Source organism: Equus asinus, chromosome 26 (assembly GCF_041296235.1).
Source record: "Equus asinus isolate D_3611 breed Donkey chromosome 26, EquAss-T2T_v2, whole genome shotgun sequence".
Taxonomy (NCBI): domain Eukaryota; kingdom Metazoa; phylum Chordata; class Mammalia; order Perissodactyla; family Equidae; genus Equus; species Equus asinus.
The window spans coordinates 17,981,696-17,999,936 of NC_091815.1; the positions used below are offsets into that span (position 1 = coordinate 17,981,696).

Genomic DNA, 18,241 nt, shown 5'->3' on the forward strand with positions numbered 1-18,241 from the left:
GTCCTCCAACAGGTTTCTCCCACCACCACCCCCATCCCCTGAGCTTACATTGAGCTCAGTCTAACTGCAGTTTCTCTCTATTCAAGCAGCAGTTTATAGCACCGACTTTTCTTTTTTCCTTTTGTGTCGCAAGAGGAATGCTCGGATGTTGTAACTATTTCTCAAACCTGATGATACCCCTGCATAAGCATTTGGTTTTTTTTTCATCTTAGGTTATGTAGACCCAGTGCTCTGCAGCGGAACTCTCTGCACTGACGTTGGCGCTGTGCAATCTGGTAGCCACCAGCCTAGTCTCACGATTAAACGCCTGAAACGTGGCCAGTGCAACTGAGCAACTAAATTTTAAATTTTTTAAAATTTTAAGACGTATATACATTTTCTGTGAATATGTGAAAGAAAATTATAGCCATTATTGATCAAAGACATTACTTAGCCGAAGAAAAAGTTCATTTTCAGAGTTTACATGCCTTCATAAATTTACTCTTGTCATTTATACCGTTTTCCTATTGGGGGCTATGGGAGTATTTGAGAAATGTAAATCTGTTTTCCTTCTGTATTTGTTGGTTATAACTTAAACCCCTAGTTTAGGCTAGTTTTTTATGAAAATACTTTGAATTAGTTATAATTATCCAGAGAGTAAAAATATTGCTTATAAAATAGACAAATGATACATTGAGTTTATGCATTCAGAATGATTTTTTAAATGTTCATAGCAGTGTTAGTATTTGAAATGTGGAAACCCTCCAACAGAGCAACTTGAAAGTTGGAGGAGATGTTGCTGTTAACTGGTCGTAGAAAATGTGTATGTAGGAGCCTTTCTCTTAAATTAAAAAACTCTTCTCTTACTGTCTTAGCTGTTGTATTTCCCTTGCTGGTAAATTGAAAGTATAAGAGGTTTTTTTTAATATCCTTTATTGAATGTCTGCTGTGTGCTTGGCAGTGTTCTAGATGCTTTTTACACCTGTTGTATTTATTCTGTCTTCAAAGCCCAAACATTTTAACTCTAACTTGTCCTTTAAATGCAGCCTGCTCTTTTGCTGCCCTTTATGATAAACTAAATGCTCTTCCCTGCTGTGCCCCCCTACCGCTGCCTGGCCCCTCAGCAGCGCTGAGTAAATAGTGGTCTGTTTGGTGCAGAGGTAAGCTCTGGGGCTGAGGGAACTGGTGTAGGCAGGGAGACTGGGAGACAGGGAGGCGACTGGCTGCTATAAAAGATCCGCGCTGGAACCGGAGCAGAAGGACGCAGCTTCAGAGCTCGCTTCCCGGCACAGGACATCGTCAGGCGAGGGGGCAGCCAGTCAGTGCCGCTTTAATGATTTTTGCTTAGTAGATGCTAGGGGAAAAATCTGCATGGTCTTGATTCTTTTTATGTTTTTCAACGTGTATTGTGTTTTTATTGTACAGACTATACTGTGGCAACAACAAACATTTTTAAATGAAAAACATTATTCAGTATTCATTACCCTTAACAAAGACGTTTTAATTTTTCCCTTCCATTCTTCATCCTGTATGTGTATATATTTTACCTATTTATGACTTCAATTTTTTAATAATCAGATAGCTATATCTGGTGTTATATCATATGCTTTTTTCATATATAGTTAAGTATCTTCACAAGCTTTCACAGCTATTATGTAAATAATTATGGTTATATAATTTATATTTTAAAAATTTTTATGCTCTTAGTTATTTCACTGTTTCCATACTTTCCAATTTTGAGTAAGACCCCTAAAATTGCTTGCTTTAACTTCTTGTTTTGAAGTGGCAGGGTAAAGATGTCAGTTCCTTCTTTTTTTAGAATTACCTCAGACCCTTAAGGAAAATGAAAAACAGTCAAATTCCACCTTGGATGAAACTAAGAGAGGTCTGTAATCTGGAACCTCAGTGTACGAGGAAGGGCTGCCAGATCCAGCACGACTCAGAGGAGTGCAGAGAGCTGCTGAGCAAGGACTCTCACGGCTGCACACTTCCGATGGAGCTGCCAAAGCTCACTTCTCCAAAGTCATGGGCATATCCTAAGGAATAAAACTGACAGTCCCCTACATAGGACCATGGACTAGATGGGAGGAGTAATGACAGAAGCATTCCTGGAGACACTTTGGTGTGAAAGAGAAGCAAGCTAGGCAGACTGAAAGGGGTAATCACAGAGACAAGCCATTTTTGTAAAAGTAGAATTTAAGGTGACCAGGATGAAGAGTGAAAACTTGCATTTGAATAGCCCTGAGAGGCTGCCAGTCTCTATTGACTAAAATGAGGAAACAACTAAGGAGCTCAGTCACGTAAACCACCCCATGTCACAAGGAAGATTCCTGCTGGCCTGAGTTACAGCCCTGGCCTCTCCCCCACGTGAACTCCCTGTGAGGAGCTGGTTTGCTAACAACCTACCATATTCACAAATGACTAATAGCCAGAAAGGAACTAGCACGAGATCTGTGCAATGATACTGCAAGAAAAAAGGGAAGAGAAAAACAAGCACAGATGACAGATGAAGAACAGTCACCAGAAAAATTTTACAGCAGAGGCACAAAGATTGTGACTGAACAAACCACATTAAAAAACAAACCAACATAATAGAGCAGTTGCCATTGTAGCAGATGAATTCAGCGCAGGGGTGTAAGAAGGTGCATACCGTCTTCAGGGAGATATAGGAAGATGACAAAGGGAAGTGAAACGTGAACTGGCAGAACTTAGGCAAGAAATAGAATTAAAAGATATGACCATAATAGAAATCATAACCACGTTGGAATCAACTCACAGGAGACCAGAATCTGCAGAAAGCACAGAAATAAAAATGTTGGACAGGGGTGGTGAAAGTAAACAAAATGAAATGAAATTAGTAGAGTATTAGAAAGTGACAGCTAAGGAAGACAACAGCAAACATGCATCATTTTTGTCCCAAAAGAAGAGAACCAAAACAATGAAATAGGAAAAAATGTTTAAAGATACAGTTCAAGAAAACTTTGCAAAAATAAGAGAAGACTTGAATTTACAAGTTGAGAGGGCACAATGGGTCCCAGGAAATTTGACATAGAAAAATCATGAACAGAATATAGTTCTACAAAATTGCTGGACTTAAATAGTAGGAAACCGTTTGACATGGAGACAGAGAGATCAAGGTGCCTATATGAGGGGAGATGAAGGTTAATCTGGCTTCCAGCTTTTCCAGAGTAACATTTAACACTCAAAGACCTTGAATGAGGCCTACAAAGAACTCACATAAGAGAATGTAATTTACATATTTTAGTGCAGTCATTCTATCTTGTATAAAGCACCATACAAACTTTTTGGATTCTGAGAAATATATATTTTTAAGAACACCTGAAGAAATTGGTAGAGGAAAAACTTTATCCAGCCAAGAGATAAAAGGCAAAACAATGACAGAAAAACGTCAGTGACGTTCAAATTTATAGAACTGTAGGACTAAGACTAAATAGTTACAGAACAAAATATGATATAAACAATGTAATAATGTTATAATTATTATGTAATAGCATAATAACAATGTAACAATATAATGACACAGGTTAGAAGAGGAAGAGAAAGAAGGTAAAACATGGAGGGCTCCTGATTTCTGTATCTTTTATAGCTAGAAGTCAAAAGGTTTCATTTAAAAATGATATGTCAAGAAATGAGCATAAAATGTATATATAATATAAATAAAATATAATATATATAATATATAAAAGAATTCCAAGAAAAATAATATCAAGTAAAATTGGGCAGGGGAAAAGTATGAATTTCTTAAGATTGTCATTACTCGTTATGGGAAGTCAGTAGAAACTATCCCGAGAAATAAGAATTTTGAAGTTAAAGATATCAAGGTAATCCCTTGAACAAAAACATAAACCTCCCAAATTAGAAGACACGCATACACAGAAACAAGCAGAGACAGATCCTATAGTAAAGGATTTGTTCTAAAGAGCAGTAAAAAGCATGACACAAAACATATTAACAAACACAGATATGTCCAAATATTTTTGTATAAATAAATGGACTTTACTCATGTAATCAAAACTCTGGATCACAAAGCAAAATCCAGATCACATGCTATGTGCATGATATCCTCCTAGAACAAAGTTCCTTAGAAGGATGAGACCAAAGGTGTGGATAAGGACTTACTGAATAAATGCATAAAGGAAAAAGAAAGTCTCAGACAGAAAATGTTAAATGAGGCAAAGAAGGGCAGGTTTTCAGTGATAAAGGTGCAGACCACAGATTTGACTATCCATGCGTCAAATAACTTAGCATTAATATTCATAGAGCAAAAACCACAGGAAATACAGAAGAAATTCAGGAATACGTTTGTATTGAGTTCTGATTCCTTCTCAGTTCATAAAAAAAGCAGGTGGGCAAAAATAAGTAAGAATATAGAAGACCTGGGGAAAATAATGAATATGATAAATCTGTAAATATCTAAAGACAGAATATATGTTCTCAAAAATCCATAGAACATTCACTAAAACATTGTTAAGCCATAAAGAAAATCTCAGATCCAAAAATATAGGAATTATACGGACCATACTCTAATCAGAATGTGATAGTGCTTTGTCTTGGTTTGTTCTTAACTTTGGGGATAATGGTCATAGACTCAGAGTATCCTCTTTGGTTAATTTACTCGATAATTTAAATAAAAGTTGGAGATAACTAGTTAAAAAGAAAAATCACTTCCTGGAAATTTAAAAATACTTTTTAGATAACTTTTGGGTCACAGGAAATTAAAACTGAATTTATATAATATAAATGAAATCTAGAAAATGATGAAAACCACGTTTCAGGATTATGGAATAATCCCTAAAGAAGTACTCAGAAGAAAACTTGTAGCTTTAAATACTGTATTATGAAAGAACAATGAATAAACATAAATGAATTCATTATTCCACTTACGAAGTCAGAAAGTAAATAAAAATTTAGTGACAGAGCAATAACGATAAAAGGAGAAAGTGATCAACTGGAAAGTAGGAAAACAATTCATAAATGAATGGTGAGTTGGAGGTGAAACTAAAGAAAGATAAAGATGGGGTAGGAAGTACAAATATCCAAAATAAGAAATAACAAATAATTACAGACATTATGAAATACAGTAACAGAGAAATAACTATAGAGACCATGAAATAAGAAAGAGCCACACAGGACTCTTTCATTTGACTCTATGCAAATTAGATGAATGGGTGATATTTTAGAAGAATACAAATTAACCAAAAATGGCCCCAGAAAACAGTTATCTCTGCAGATGTGATAGGGAAAACTTGATAAAAGTTTTCTTTCTACCCATCACATGCCCCCAAAAATACCAGACCCCATTGATTTTATGGAGGAACTTTATCAAACCCTCAAGGAACCAAAATATTCCAATACTATTTGAGCCATTCCAGAACACCGAAGAGGAAGAAAACTTCCAAATTATTTTTATAGATCAGGCATAAGACACCAAACCCAAGGATCAGAATACAAGTATAGTCAGTTTTCCTTATTCCCAGCAGTGATGTTCTATGAAGTCCCTAAGAACACTGAAGGACAGAATACTGAACCATTGCTCCTGCGGAAATACCTACATGTATACAGACACACATGTCACACATAGGTTATAATCTTAAATCCTAAAAACTCCTCCTGGTGAATTCTATTTTATAAATGAGGTTCAGAGGTATAAAGTGACTGGCCTGAGGCCACCCCACTAACAGGTGCCAGAGTTGGGATTCACACACCTGGCCCCCAGCTGGGCTTCTTTCACTGTGCTGCACTCGCCTTAGTGTCCTCATCCTCTGGGACAAACAGGTGGCAGCCCAGCTGGGAACCGTGCGCATTAGGCGACTCAAATTTTTCACTGTTCTGCACATGATTGCAAAAGTGCAGCAAGTATTGATTTTGTCAGTACTGTCGTTACAAGTAAATTTTAGCTAGTAAGCAAATTTGTAAATCCATAAATAATGAGAATCGACTATATAATCTAGATAATACAAAAAAACAAAACTCAAACTAATCCCACTTAAGCATATTGAACCAAAAATCCTAATTAATACTAGCAAAGAGAATCTAGTATCACATTGAAAACATGACACACCATGAAAGAGTCAATTTTATGTCGGGAACGCAAAGGAAATTGTTGGAAAATCTATTAATATACTGGTTCACTACATTAGTACTTCAGAAGATGGAAAGCATTTGGAAAAATTCAACATTTCCTTCTAACATATGTAACTCAAAATAAAAATAGACCAGATGAGCCCACCACATCAATCGAATAAAAGGTACAAATCAGGTGATTATCTCAAAAGACACAGAGAAAGCGTATAACAAAGTTCAACAACCATCCGTGATAAAAAAACACTCAACAAACTAGGAATAGAAGAGAACTTTAGCTTCATAAAGGGCACCTGCCAAAAACCCATAGCTAGACTGAAAGCTTTCCCCCAAGAGCAGGAACACAACAAGGATGTCTGTTCTAGCCACTTGTATTCAACATTGTACTGGAGGTTCTAATCAGGGTAATTAGGCAAGAAAATGAAATGAAAGGCATCCAGATTGAAAGGGAAGAAGTAAAACTCTATTTGTAGACAGTGTGATTTTATATAGAATCCATTTAAAGAAAACTATTAGGACTAATAAATGAGTGTATCAGGGTTGCAGGATACAAGATCAGAATACAAGAACTAATTGTATTTTAATACAGTAGCAGTGAGCAAACCAAAAATGAAATGAAATAACTCCATTTACAATAGCAAGAAAGAATAAAATAGTAATAAATTTAACAAAAAAAAGTATAAAACTTAAACCATGTTCATGATTGAAAGACAATATATTAAGATGGCAGTACTTTCCAAGTTGATCTACAGGTTCAGCATGATGCCTTTCAGAAACCCAAGTGGGTTTTTTTGGCAGAAATTGATTGGATGACCCTAAAATTTATATGGAAACTCAAGAGACTCAGCCAAAATGATTTCGAAAAAGAAGAACAAAGTTGGAAGACTCATACTCCCTGATTTCAAAACTTACTCTAAGGATATAATAATCAGGACAGTGTGGTACTGGCATTAGGATAGATGTATAGATCACTGGGATGGATTTGAGAGTCCAGAAATAAACCCTTAGATTTATGGTCAGTTGATTTTCAACAAAGGTACCAAGACAATTAAATGGAGAAAGAATAATCTTTTCAACAAATGATTTGGGGACAACTGGATATTCATATGCAGAAGAATGAATATGGACCCCTTTCTCATACCATATGCAAAAATTAACTCAAAATGGATCATAGGCCTAAGTGTGAGATTAGCTAAAACTAGGAAAGTTTTAGAAGAAAACATATGAATAAATCTTCATGGCCTTGAGTTAGGCCAAGCCTTCTTAGATAGAATGCCAAAAGTGTGAGTGACTAAAGGGAAAATAGTTAAATTGGACTTCGTCAAAATTAGAAATTTTTGTGCTCCAAAGTACACCATCAAGAAAATGAAAAGATGACACTTAGAATGGGAGAAAATATTTATAAATCTTCTGTCTGATAAGAGACTTGTATCTGGAATATATAAATAACTGTTACTTATATAAGGACAAGCCAATTTTAAAAATGAGCAAAAGACTTGAAAGGCATTTCTCCAAAGATAATGGTACAGATGGCCAAGAAGCACATGAAAAGGAGCTCAACATCAGTAGTTATAACGGAAGTTCAAATCAAAGGCACAGTGAGATAACACTTCACACCCACTAGCAGAGCCATGATTAAAAAAACAGATAATAACAAGTGTCAACAAGGATGTAGAGAAATTGGAACCCTTCTACACCACTGGTAGGAATGTAAAATGATGTGACTGCTTTGAAAACAATCCAGCAGGTTCTCAAACAGTCAAACATGGAGTTATTCTATGATCTTAGCAGTTCTAAATATATGCCCAAGAAAAACGAAAGGATATCCATACAAAAACTTGTACACAAATGTTCATAGCAGCATTTTTCATAATAGCCAAAAAAGAGAAACAACCCAAATGTCTATCATGGATAAATAGATAAATAAAATGTGATATATCCATACAATGGAATATTTTGGCAATTTTGAAATAAATTAATGATAACATGCTGCAACGTGGATGAACCTTGAAAACATGCTAAATGAAAGAAACCTGGCACAAAGGACCAGGTATTGTATTGCATTTACATGAAATGTCCAGGATAGACCAATCTAAAGAGACAGAAAGTAGGTTAATAATTGCCTTGGGGTGGAGGGCATGAGGGATTTTCAGGGTGACAGCTCAGGGGTGCTGTGTTTTTTGGAAGGGATAATGAAAATGTTCTAAAATTGATTGTAGTAATGCATGCGTAACTGTGACTATAGTAAAAGCCGTTGAATTGTACACTCAAATGAGTGAATTGTATGGTATGTGAATTCTGTCTCAGTAAAACTTAAAAGAATAGATACATACTTTTTAAAAAAAAATATAGCCTGCATACATCTCAGACCAAACGGTAAGACCTTCCCCATTAGGGAGACTAGGAGAGTGCTGTCCGGTGGAACTTTCTGTGATGATGCGAAGTTCTTCGTGTGGTACACACACTCTTCCCATTAGCCAAATGTGCTCAGAAGCACATCTTAAGCCAAAGCTATCCGTTACCACTACTATTACTTAACAGTGCTTTGGAGGTACCATCAACATAAACATGTAAAGAAGTAAAAAGTATAAAAATTGGGAAGGAGGAGGTAAAATTTTTTGCAGATGATGTGATTCTATACCTGGAAACCCCAAGAGAATAATCTGAAACATTACAAGCAATAAGAAAATTCAGAAAGTTGCAGAGATTAAAGACGAAATTAAATATACAGAAACCAAAGTATTTTATTTTAAAGTTTGTCAAATTTAAATTGATAGGGAAGGAAGACCCAAATGTGCCCTTTTAAAAAGCACTGCCTGGCAGTGCTATTACCCTTCCTTGTGTCCCCAGCTCCCCTGCGTGACTCTTAACCTTTTATTCCCCAGACCATCCCCCAGTCTTCACTGTCAGCTGATGGCCTTGCTTCCTGTTCACCTCGTTGGGGAGGAAAAAATTCTTTTTTCCTGGTACCTTCCTAAGTTCTCTGGCTGGAATCCTGTAAATTGAACTTACAAAAGACAGATTAACAAGAGAAAAGCATACAAATTTAATTAATATAAGTTTTACATGACACAAGAACCTTCATAAGGAAATGAAGACCTGAAGAAATGGTTAAAGCTGAGCGATTTGATACTAGAGTGGATCAAGAGTGGAAAGTCATGGAAAACAGTAAGACAAAGGGTGTGAGCTGGGGCCCTCGGCAAGGCCTGTCTGTGCGGACTCCTCTCAGCCTCCCTGCATCTTCGAGATAGCGGTGGCCTTTTCCTCCAGGTGTGGGGAAGGCCCTCTCCCCAGAGTCTTAGGACCTGCCTCAGGGCAGAGGGAGAGGTCAGAGTCCGCCCTGCACCTGCCATTTCTCAGCTTCCTTCAGCTTAAAATACTCAGGATGCCAAGGTGCCGTATTTTGGGGTGGTGTATTCTGAACTCTGTCACCTGAGAAAGTAGAAGCAAACTGGAGAGACCTTCCAGATGCCTCCACACCATACCTGCCTGGACCTGCGCCCACAGACGCTGACTTTCCTTCTTGTCACCTGTGCGAGGTCCTATCGCCTCTTCTCCTGAATCTCATCACTCTAGTAGTTGATTCCCTTTTGCTCTTTCTCCCTTCTGGGGGGAGGTCTCTTCGATCCCCACTTTCTCTTCCAGCCAGTGTCCCATTTTTCTGCTCACCTTAGCACCAAAACTCCTTCCAAAGTTTGTCAACCTGTAGTCTCTGTTCCTCTCTCCCTTTGCTCTCTCGCGCTCTCTTGCGCGCCTGCTCCAGTCAGGCTTCAGTCATGGCCCTGCTCTTAAAAAGGTCTGGTTAGACTCACTGATGACCTCCAAGTTGCTGAATTTCGTGGTCATTTCTCCGTCCCTATTTTACTTGACCTGTCAGCATTTTTTCTTGGCTCCTGGACACACATTCTCCTGGATTGACTCCTCCCTCTCTGGCTGAGCCTGTGGCTCCTCCACCGGCTCCTCCTCGGCCTCCTGGCTTCTTACTGGCAGAGAACCCCAGGACTCAGCTCCTGTTTTTTGCTGTCCACCCTCATTTCTGAGAACAGTCGTGTCTATAGCTTTAAATTCCGTCTATATGCTGATGGCCCCCAGATGCCTTTCCCTTGCTCAGACCTCTCCGCTGCACTCCAGACTTGCATGTCCAGCTACCTGCCTGTCTTCTCGACCACCTGCATTCGGATGTCCAATGGGTAGTTCAGAGTTCACAGGGCCAAAATCTAACAGCTGAGCCTCCCTGGCCTCAGGTGTTTCTCCTTAAACCTCCATCAGTGTACATGCACCTTCATCCTTCAGTGGCTCCGTCCTTGAAGAGTCTTGGTTCTCTCAAACCCATATTGAATCCCTCAGGAAGCCCTGTCAGTTGTACTTTGACAGTGTCTGGACTCTGCTCCAGCTCACGCCCTCCGCCCTTCTCTCCTCCTGCATTCTCACAGCAGCCCGCACAGAGGTCCCTGCTCTGCCCTAGCCCCTCTAGTCTAGGCTCAACACGGCAGCTGGGTGAGGCTTTTAAATGTAAAGCAGCTGTGTGTCTGCTCCAAACCCTTTGCATTCAAACTCGGCATGCCTGAAACCAAGCTCCTCACCTCCCCACCTCCCTGCACACACACCCGGCTCACAGCACGAGCCCAGAGTCCTTGTCCTCACCAGGACCAGGTGGTCCCACCACACTACCTCAGGCTCTACTTCTGCTCCTGCCGCCTCCCTGACCTTATTAGCTGACCCTTCCGTGTCCCCTCCACTCAGCCGCGCTGCCTTCCTCACTCTGCTTCAGAGTGTGTGTGGCCTGTCCTGTCTGACCAGCAGCTCTTTTCCACATGGCTCACTGCCTCACCTCTTCAGGTCTCGTTCAGTTGTTACTTCATCCTGAGGCCTTCCCTGCCCACCTTCAGGATCACAGCACCGCCCCCTTCCCCCCTATCACCTTCTCTGCTTTACTTTTTATATTTTAACTGGCTCATTTGTGCTCTTCTCCCTCTACTCCAGATGATAAATTCCATGATGGCAGAGGTTTGTGTCTCTTGTTTTCCACTGAATCTCCCAGTGGAAGAATGCTTCTCACTTTTTATTCAGCGGGTATTTGTTGAATGAATGAATGAATGAGGAAGATAGACTGGAGGAAGAAGAGACCAAGTAGAAGCACAGAATCCACGTGGAGGGACGAGTTTAATAGTTGGAGTAAAAGACTCATTCATTCCTTGTAATTTATACCAGTCTTTCTTTGAACAGTCATTTTCCTTTTTTAAAATGCATTATTCTTTCTCATTGACACGTAAACCCCTTGGGATCAACAACTAAATTCTTATACTTCTTTGTTTCCCCAGCAAATAAGGAATAGGAAAGGTATTTCTCATTTGGCCAAAAGCTCTCAAGTCACTCAGTTTATTTTTTAGTCTTTTTTCCTTGTACTAACAATTTGCACTATTACTCTCTTATTTGTTTTTACATAGTTTGCATATCTTCCCATTGAGTACTCTTGCAAAGCAGCTAGTCTTTAGAATAAATAGAGTTAATCTGCAAAGTGGTGACTACAGTAGTACCAAGATTAATGATTGCTTCAGAGTGAGCCCAGTGAAAGTACTGTCACGCCAGCTGTGGCCTGACCTCCTCACAAACACTGCTTGGCAACTATCAATGTCACAACTTTAATCAACTCCAGGGCAAGAATCGTAAGAATCATTCCACTCTGACAGATGGACATGAATTTAACCAGACAGTAAACCATGTATGTGCCATAAATATTCTTGCCGAGGGCATGATTCCCAGCACAGAACTTTAAGAACAGCTGTCTCATCCTGAGCTACTATTTCTTGGTGAGATAATTTGTTAACCTAATTCTGAAACAGATTACATTTATAAAGTTAATCTTTCAATAGCTTCCCCACTACCAGCAGCCTTGTTATTTTGGGGGCAATCTTTACATGAGATTTTTAAAGACTAATGACATGTTTCCTCTGCAGAGATGATGTCATTTGTCTAAAAGGGCTTGTTATCTTTTGCGTTTTGCCAGGGGGCACAAACATTAACTCTGAGCAGTCATTGGTTTTTTCTTGATGCTTTTTCCTTTTAGTTCTTCTGTTAAATTACTATATAAACTACTACTTAAATGCTTTCAGCTGTACCTTTCTTTAAAAAATACAATTCTTTTGTCCTTCCACTTCTTTCTGTCCTTATCTTCAGAGATGTTTTCATTCTCTCAGCATTGCTTTCCCTGTGGAACCTCTGCAAATTAAAATATGAAGTATTTGTTCGTTTTGCATTCTTCGGAGGGTAACTTCTACTGGTGTACATTTTCATTGGCACAATCCACCAGACAAAGTGTAAGTTGCTGTAAAACTGGAAAAGTGTTTGAATGAGTAAAGCAGATGTTCTCTTCACATGAAGCAGATGTAAAACTTGCAAGTGTCTGTCTAATAAAGTATAGCATTTGGTTCTCTACAGCTGGTGCTGAGATTACCAATTAATCATGTTTGAATGCATTTTTACTAATTAGGTCCCCCTCTGTTCTTTACACATTCTGAGTATATTAAAGAGAAGGATGAGGCACAAAAGCTTTCTACTTTTAGTACTTTGAGTAGTGCTTTTTTTTCTTTTTCCCCATCTTTATGAAATCAGTCTTCTTTTATTCTTAGAACTGTGTCTGTTACGAAGGCCCCACATGCACATGACTGATTTGCCTCTCCAGTTTGATGTGGGGATGCAGGCTTGACGTTAGAATTTTCCATTGAAGGCAGACGTACTTTGAACACTTTAAGGCAGCTGGAGAGAAGAAAAGGAATGTAATTAAACTTATTGGGTTTTTTTTTTTCTTATTTGTGTGGACAAAAGCTAGTATTTGCTCAGTTAACATCAATTTATAGCCTCCGTGGTTACTTGACCAAGGAGGAGCTTGAACATTCTAGAAATGAGTGATACCAGTTTAGTTTCGTTATCGAAAGCAATACAGCAGTTTTTCTGAAAGATGAAAGATGAATAGATTAACATGACTGCTAGGAAGAGTTGCCTTTACTGCTGTGAAAGATACAACACAAATCAGTAGCAAATGGAAAAACTGAAAAGAGCTACATCATTTTCTATGGTCCTTTTTATAAGGCAGGTGTGCTGATGAAGTGAAATTCCAGAATGGAGCCTTCTTTTCCTGTTTGATTTCCTCAGAATAAATTTGTTTTCTATGAAAGGAAGCTCATTTTTAAGAAGGTTTGCTACCTTATCCCTCTTCCCTTTTTTTTTAAAAAAAGAACTAACGATAATAAAACATAATAGTTTGTGTTTCAAGGTCAATAATTGGATCTTTATGCTCTTAGATAATTGAGTATTTCTTCAATGCTTTGTTCATGAATTGATTCATCATATATTTTTTTAAAGGATAGGGGAAATATTTAAAGAAAAATTTAGCGGGCGTAGAAATACATTAAATAATTTACAGGTCTGAAGATAAATGGCATGAGTGGTTGGTTTAATGAAATGTTTATTAGTATTTGAAAAATAGCTGGAGCCAGGGGGAAACAAAGATGTGCTAAAAGCAGCTTATTGGCCAGAAAGCTTAGCAGTCGCTATCTTCCCCCTGGAAAGCTGCATTTGTGGAATATGGATCTGCTGGAATAGGCGCAAATACATTTTAGACAACATATCGCAGATTCTAGAACCTGTTTTTTGAACACTGGTGTAAAAGAATCTATAATGACATAGATTATAATTTTTTGTTCATTTATACTGTTTTATATATGTGTGAAATACAGAATTTAAGAGTATTGTTCCAGAAAGTCTTCCCCATCCTCCTTACTAGTTGCCTCCATATTTTATGTTAATGATTTAAATTTTAAATTTCATGAAAGCATCTTATAACCAAATTGACTAATAGCTATTAATTTAAATTTTTGGTTCTTCTAAAATTTAATACTTAGGTGAAAGCAATTTAATGTTTCTTGTATCCATTTTCCTACATGAACATCTTTCCACCAAGATTACACGTGACAAAGTGAAATTCACGTGGAAAAGTTCTGCCCCATTTCACTAAGAATACCTTATAGTCTTAGAATTAAAGGAAGGTTACTAGTCTTATATAATGTTGTTAGCTTTTAGGCAGGTGTCTAATGCAATTATATCTCTTTTCATTTGGGAGATATTTTATACTGTCTTTTTTTTCTAATTGCATAAGAATGGTGGTGTTTTTTTTTTAAAGTTTTAATTTGTGTGAAATAAAAGAAAAACATTAACTCTGAAACGTCAACTTAAGTGAAACTAGTTGTCTCCATTTTTTAAAATTGCTTGTTATGGAAAATGTTAAACATCCGCAAAAGTAAGGAGAATAGTATAATAAACCCCTATAACATACACCCAGCTTCAACAATCATCAGTCTTCTGTTTTTGTTTGCCAAGATTTCTTAAGACAGTATTTTCAAAGGTTTTTTTTTTCCTTTTAAGTTGTAGTTCTGTATCCTGTTTCTACAGTGACAATAGATATTTAAATAAAACTAGGTCATGTAAACACAGTAGACCTAACTTCATTTCAGGAAGTGGAGCGAGAAATCTCCTTCAGAACAGAATGCGGACTGTATTACTCCTACTACAAGCAAATGCTGCAGGCTCCAACCCTCATGCAAGGTAATTACAACTAATAGTTTTATTTGGGGTCTACTGCACTCGTCTCAAAATTTCAGCCAAAACATACTGTTGCACTAAAGCATTTTAAATGCTTTATAGAACTTGTATTGTTTTTCTTTGAACTTGTGTAGTTTTTCTTTGTTAACATAATCAATCCGTGAAAATGTTTTGCTCTGCAAGAAGTTAAATAATACTTTATGTAACTCTCCTCTCCTTGCTTCTCACCTCTCCTCCATCCCAAAATTAATGTTTGTGATTTCTTGGTTTTGATGCTGATTTTCCTTGTGATCATTTTGGAAAAGGTCTTTGCAGGTGAAAAGCATATTTTCTAAAAACAGGAGGCATTTTAGTAATACAAATAAAAATGACAGTTGTCCCTCTTGTCCCTAATGCCCCTATTCATTCCTTTATTTTGCAATTGCCATTTTCCCCATTTTCCTTGTTTCTAAGTGCTTTAGAGCCCATACTCTTTATTTGTAATGGAAGCCCCAAAAAGGATCTGTCGTGCTCAGTGTATGCTTGACATGCTTAACATGGGTACACGTGACAGAAAATTGCCCTTTTCTAAGCTTTGCTTGGATTCAGATATATCTTTGGCAAGAATTCTTTGTGGTGATGTTTTGTACTTCTAATTTTATCACAATAGGAGACGTGAAATTTTAGTCATCTTTCTTTTTGTGCCATAAAAATGAGTCTGTTGGTTCCTATGTAGGTAGCCAGATTCACCCATAATACGGTTAATTACCCATCAGCCTTTCACTTGATGGTTTTAGGAGCCATTGGTGATAATTGCCTACATCCATTAGTTCAGTGGAGTTACAAAAGTGACCTTCTAATTCTATCATTCCTCCTGTGTTTATTAGCTGGGACTTTGTTATATAGAAAACCTTTTTATCATCAACTATTTGATTACCCTCAGGTACACTTTATATAAGAAAGGCAGAATAAGTGTTGTGTGTTTTCCCTATTCAGCCAATAATCATTATTCTTGGATTCCGTATTTGCAAATTCTCCTACTCACTAGAACCTATTTGTAACCCCAGAGTCAATATTGGTGGCACTTTTGCAGTCGTTCCCGGGCTTGTGCAGGGCAGTGAAAGGTTCTGGTCACCCGACATGCATGTTCCCAGCTGGGGTCAGGCAGGGCAGAGCGCTGCCTTCTTGTTTCAGCTCGCACACTGCAGGGTCCTCACAGTCCATTGAGTGCTGTGTTTTTTGCATTTTTGTGCTTTTTGTTGGGATTTTTCAGTTTAAAATGGCCCCCGAGCATAGTGCTAATGTGCTGTCTGGTGTTCCTGTTGTCTCTGAAGGCAGTGATGAAGGCATGCAGAGACGGTACATGCACTAGATAAGCCTTGTTTAGGCCTGGGTCAGACTGCTGTTGGCCATGAGGTAAATGTTGATGAGTCAACAATATGTACTACAGAAGGTGTCTTTAGACAGAAACACACATAAATCAAGGTCGTGTGTTGATCAGTTGATGAAAATGCCTGACCAGAGGCTCGTAGGAACCTGACCCTGTATTTCCCACTACTTCATGTTTGCAGCTTCGGTCTTCATTGCAACTTGGTAGACTATAACCACTATGAATAATGAGAATCAGCTGTACTCCGCTTCCCAAAACTGAGCTGCTTCTCTAGCATCCTCTAAAGCAGTGGTTCTCACTGAGGGGCATTTGTGTCCCTGGGGGACATCTGGAATGTCCGGAGACATTTTTGATTGTCACAACTGGGGGTGGGGAAAGTGTGCTACGAGGATTTAGTGAGTAGAGGACAGAGATGCTGCTAAGTATCCTACAGTGCACAGAACAGTCCCCACAGCAAAGAATGGTTTACTCCAAATGACAAAATACCAGAAGTGTTGAAGGTGAGAAACTGCCTTAAAGGTGGATAGTGAGCATTTCCTTTTTAAGTATCACTGCCTACTCGGTGGGATTCACAGTCATGTTCCTTTGTTCGCAAGTCAGTGGAAAGGGTTCTCTCTGTCTGACCAAGCCACCAACTTAATAGGTTTATTTTTCTTTGTCTTGCTTTTGGTTTTCAGGGATTGCTGTGTACAAAATTTTATTTAATTATTTTCTACTTATAAAAAAAGTTACATGGTTCCAAAGTCAAACTATAAAACAGGGAGCATTTGGGGAAGTCTGCTTCCATCCCTGTCCCCTCCACCCTCTTTCCTTCCTCACCCTTTATGTAACCATTTTTATTCAGTTTTGGTTTATTCTTTTAATATTTTTAATATGAGCAAATAGTTTATGTATTCATATTTCCCCTTTTATTTCCCAAAAAACCTGCTTCATACACTGTTCTGTATTTTGCTTTTTTTCACTTAACAAAAATCTTGACCACTCTATAGTAGAATATAAAGATATTCCTTATTCCTTTCTGCAGTTGCATAGTACTCCTTTGTATGAATAACCATAGTTTATTCAAGTAGCCTTCTTGACTTCTGTTCGGGCTGCCATAGCAAAATGCCGTGGATTGGATGGCTTAACCAAGAGAAGTTAGTTTTCTCACAGTCTGGAGGCTGGCCGGCTGAGATCAGGGTACCGGCATGGTCGAGTTCTGGTGAGGACTCTGCTTGGCGTGCAGATGGCCCCTCTCTTTGCATCGTCATGTGGAGACAGAGACAGAGCAGGCTCTGTGGTGTCTCTTCTGATAACCCATCATGAGGGCCCCACCTGTGACCTTGTCTCACCCTGATTACTTCCCACAGACCTCATCTCCAAGTACCATCACGTGGGGGTTAGGGCTTCAACACAGGACTTTGGGTGACACGGTCAGTCCATAACACTCCTGTGTTAGCCTGGTAAGACTGCCACAGCCTCAGATACCACGGACTGGGTGACTTAAACAACACAAATTTATTTACTCTCAGTTCTGGAAGCCAGAAGTCCACGATCAAGGTTCCTTCAGGATTGGTTTCTGGTGAATCCTCCCTTCCTGGCCTGTAGGTGGCCAGCTTCTTGCTGTGTTCGCACTAGGCCTCTCTTGTGTGTGTGCAGAGAGAGTGGGAGAGCTCTCGTGTCTGTTCCACTTCTTGTGAGGACACTAGTCCTAGCAGATTAAGGCCGCACCCTTCTGACCTCACTTAACCTTTAGTGCCTCCTTATAGAGCCTATCCAAATACAGCACCTTGGGTTACGGCTTCAGCGTAGGAATGTGGGGGGACAGAATTCAGTCCAAAACACTCCTGCTGACGGACATGTGGGTTGCTTCTGATCTTTTGCTTTTGCAGATGGCACTGCATGAATGACCTCATGCCTAGTTTGTCATTTTGTGTCATTTTGTCTTTTTGCCAGTCTGTCTGTGGAATCAATTCTAGACATGGGCTTCCCGGATCAAAGGGAAAATGCACATGTACTTTTGCTGGGTGTTGCCAAACTCTCCCCCATAGGCATTATGTCCCAACTTTTTTCCCAACTGCGAAAGTTGCACAGTTCCCAAATGCGGTGTGTGAGAGAGCCTACCTCCTTACAGCCTCGCCAGCAGAGCATATTGTCAGACGTCTTGATTTCTTCCAAGGGGGCAAGTGAGAAATGATCTCTCAGTGTAGTTTT

The 18,241-nt window shown here is 38.8% G+C and overlaps 1 protein-coding gene across 10 annotated transcripts in view; it reads left to right on the top strand.

Annotated features, from left to right (window-relative positions):
- The window catches only part of DPY19L3 (dpy-19 like C-mannosyltransferase 3), a 75,992-nt gene that overhangs the window by 8,611 nt on the left and 49,140 nt on the right, over positions 1-18,241 (top strand). For 9 of the 10 annotated variants that reach the window (XR_011498391.1, XR_006520628.2, XR_006520627.2 and 6 more), the window contains exon 4: positions 14,592-14,682. Coding sequence is in view for 6 of the 10 variants with exons in the window: in XM_044759957.2 (XP_044615892.2) it covers positions 14,592-14,682 (91 nt within the window). In the remaining 4 variants the exon portion in view is untranslated. Of the gene's footprint in view, positions 1-14,502; positions 14,683-18,241 lie in introns of all 10 variants that reach the window. The other variant, XM_070498358.1, reaches the window with a different exon arrangement.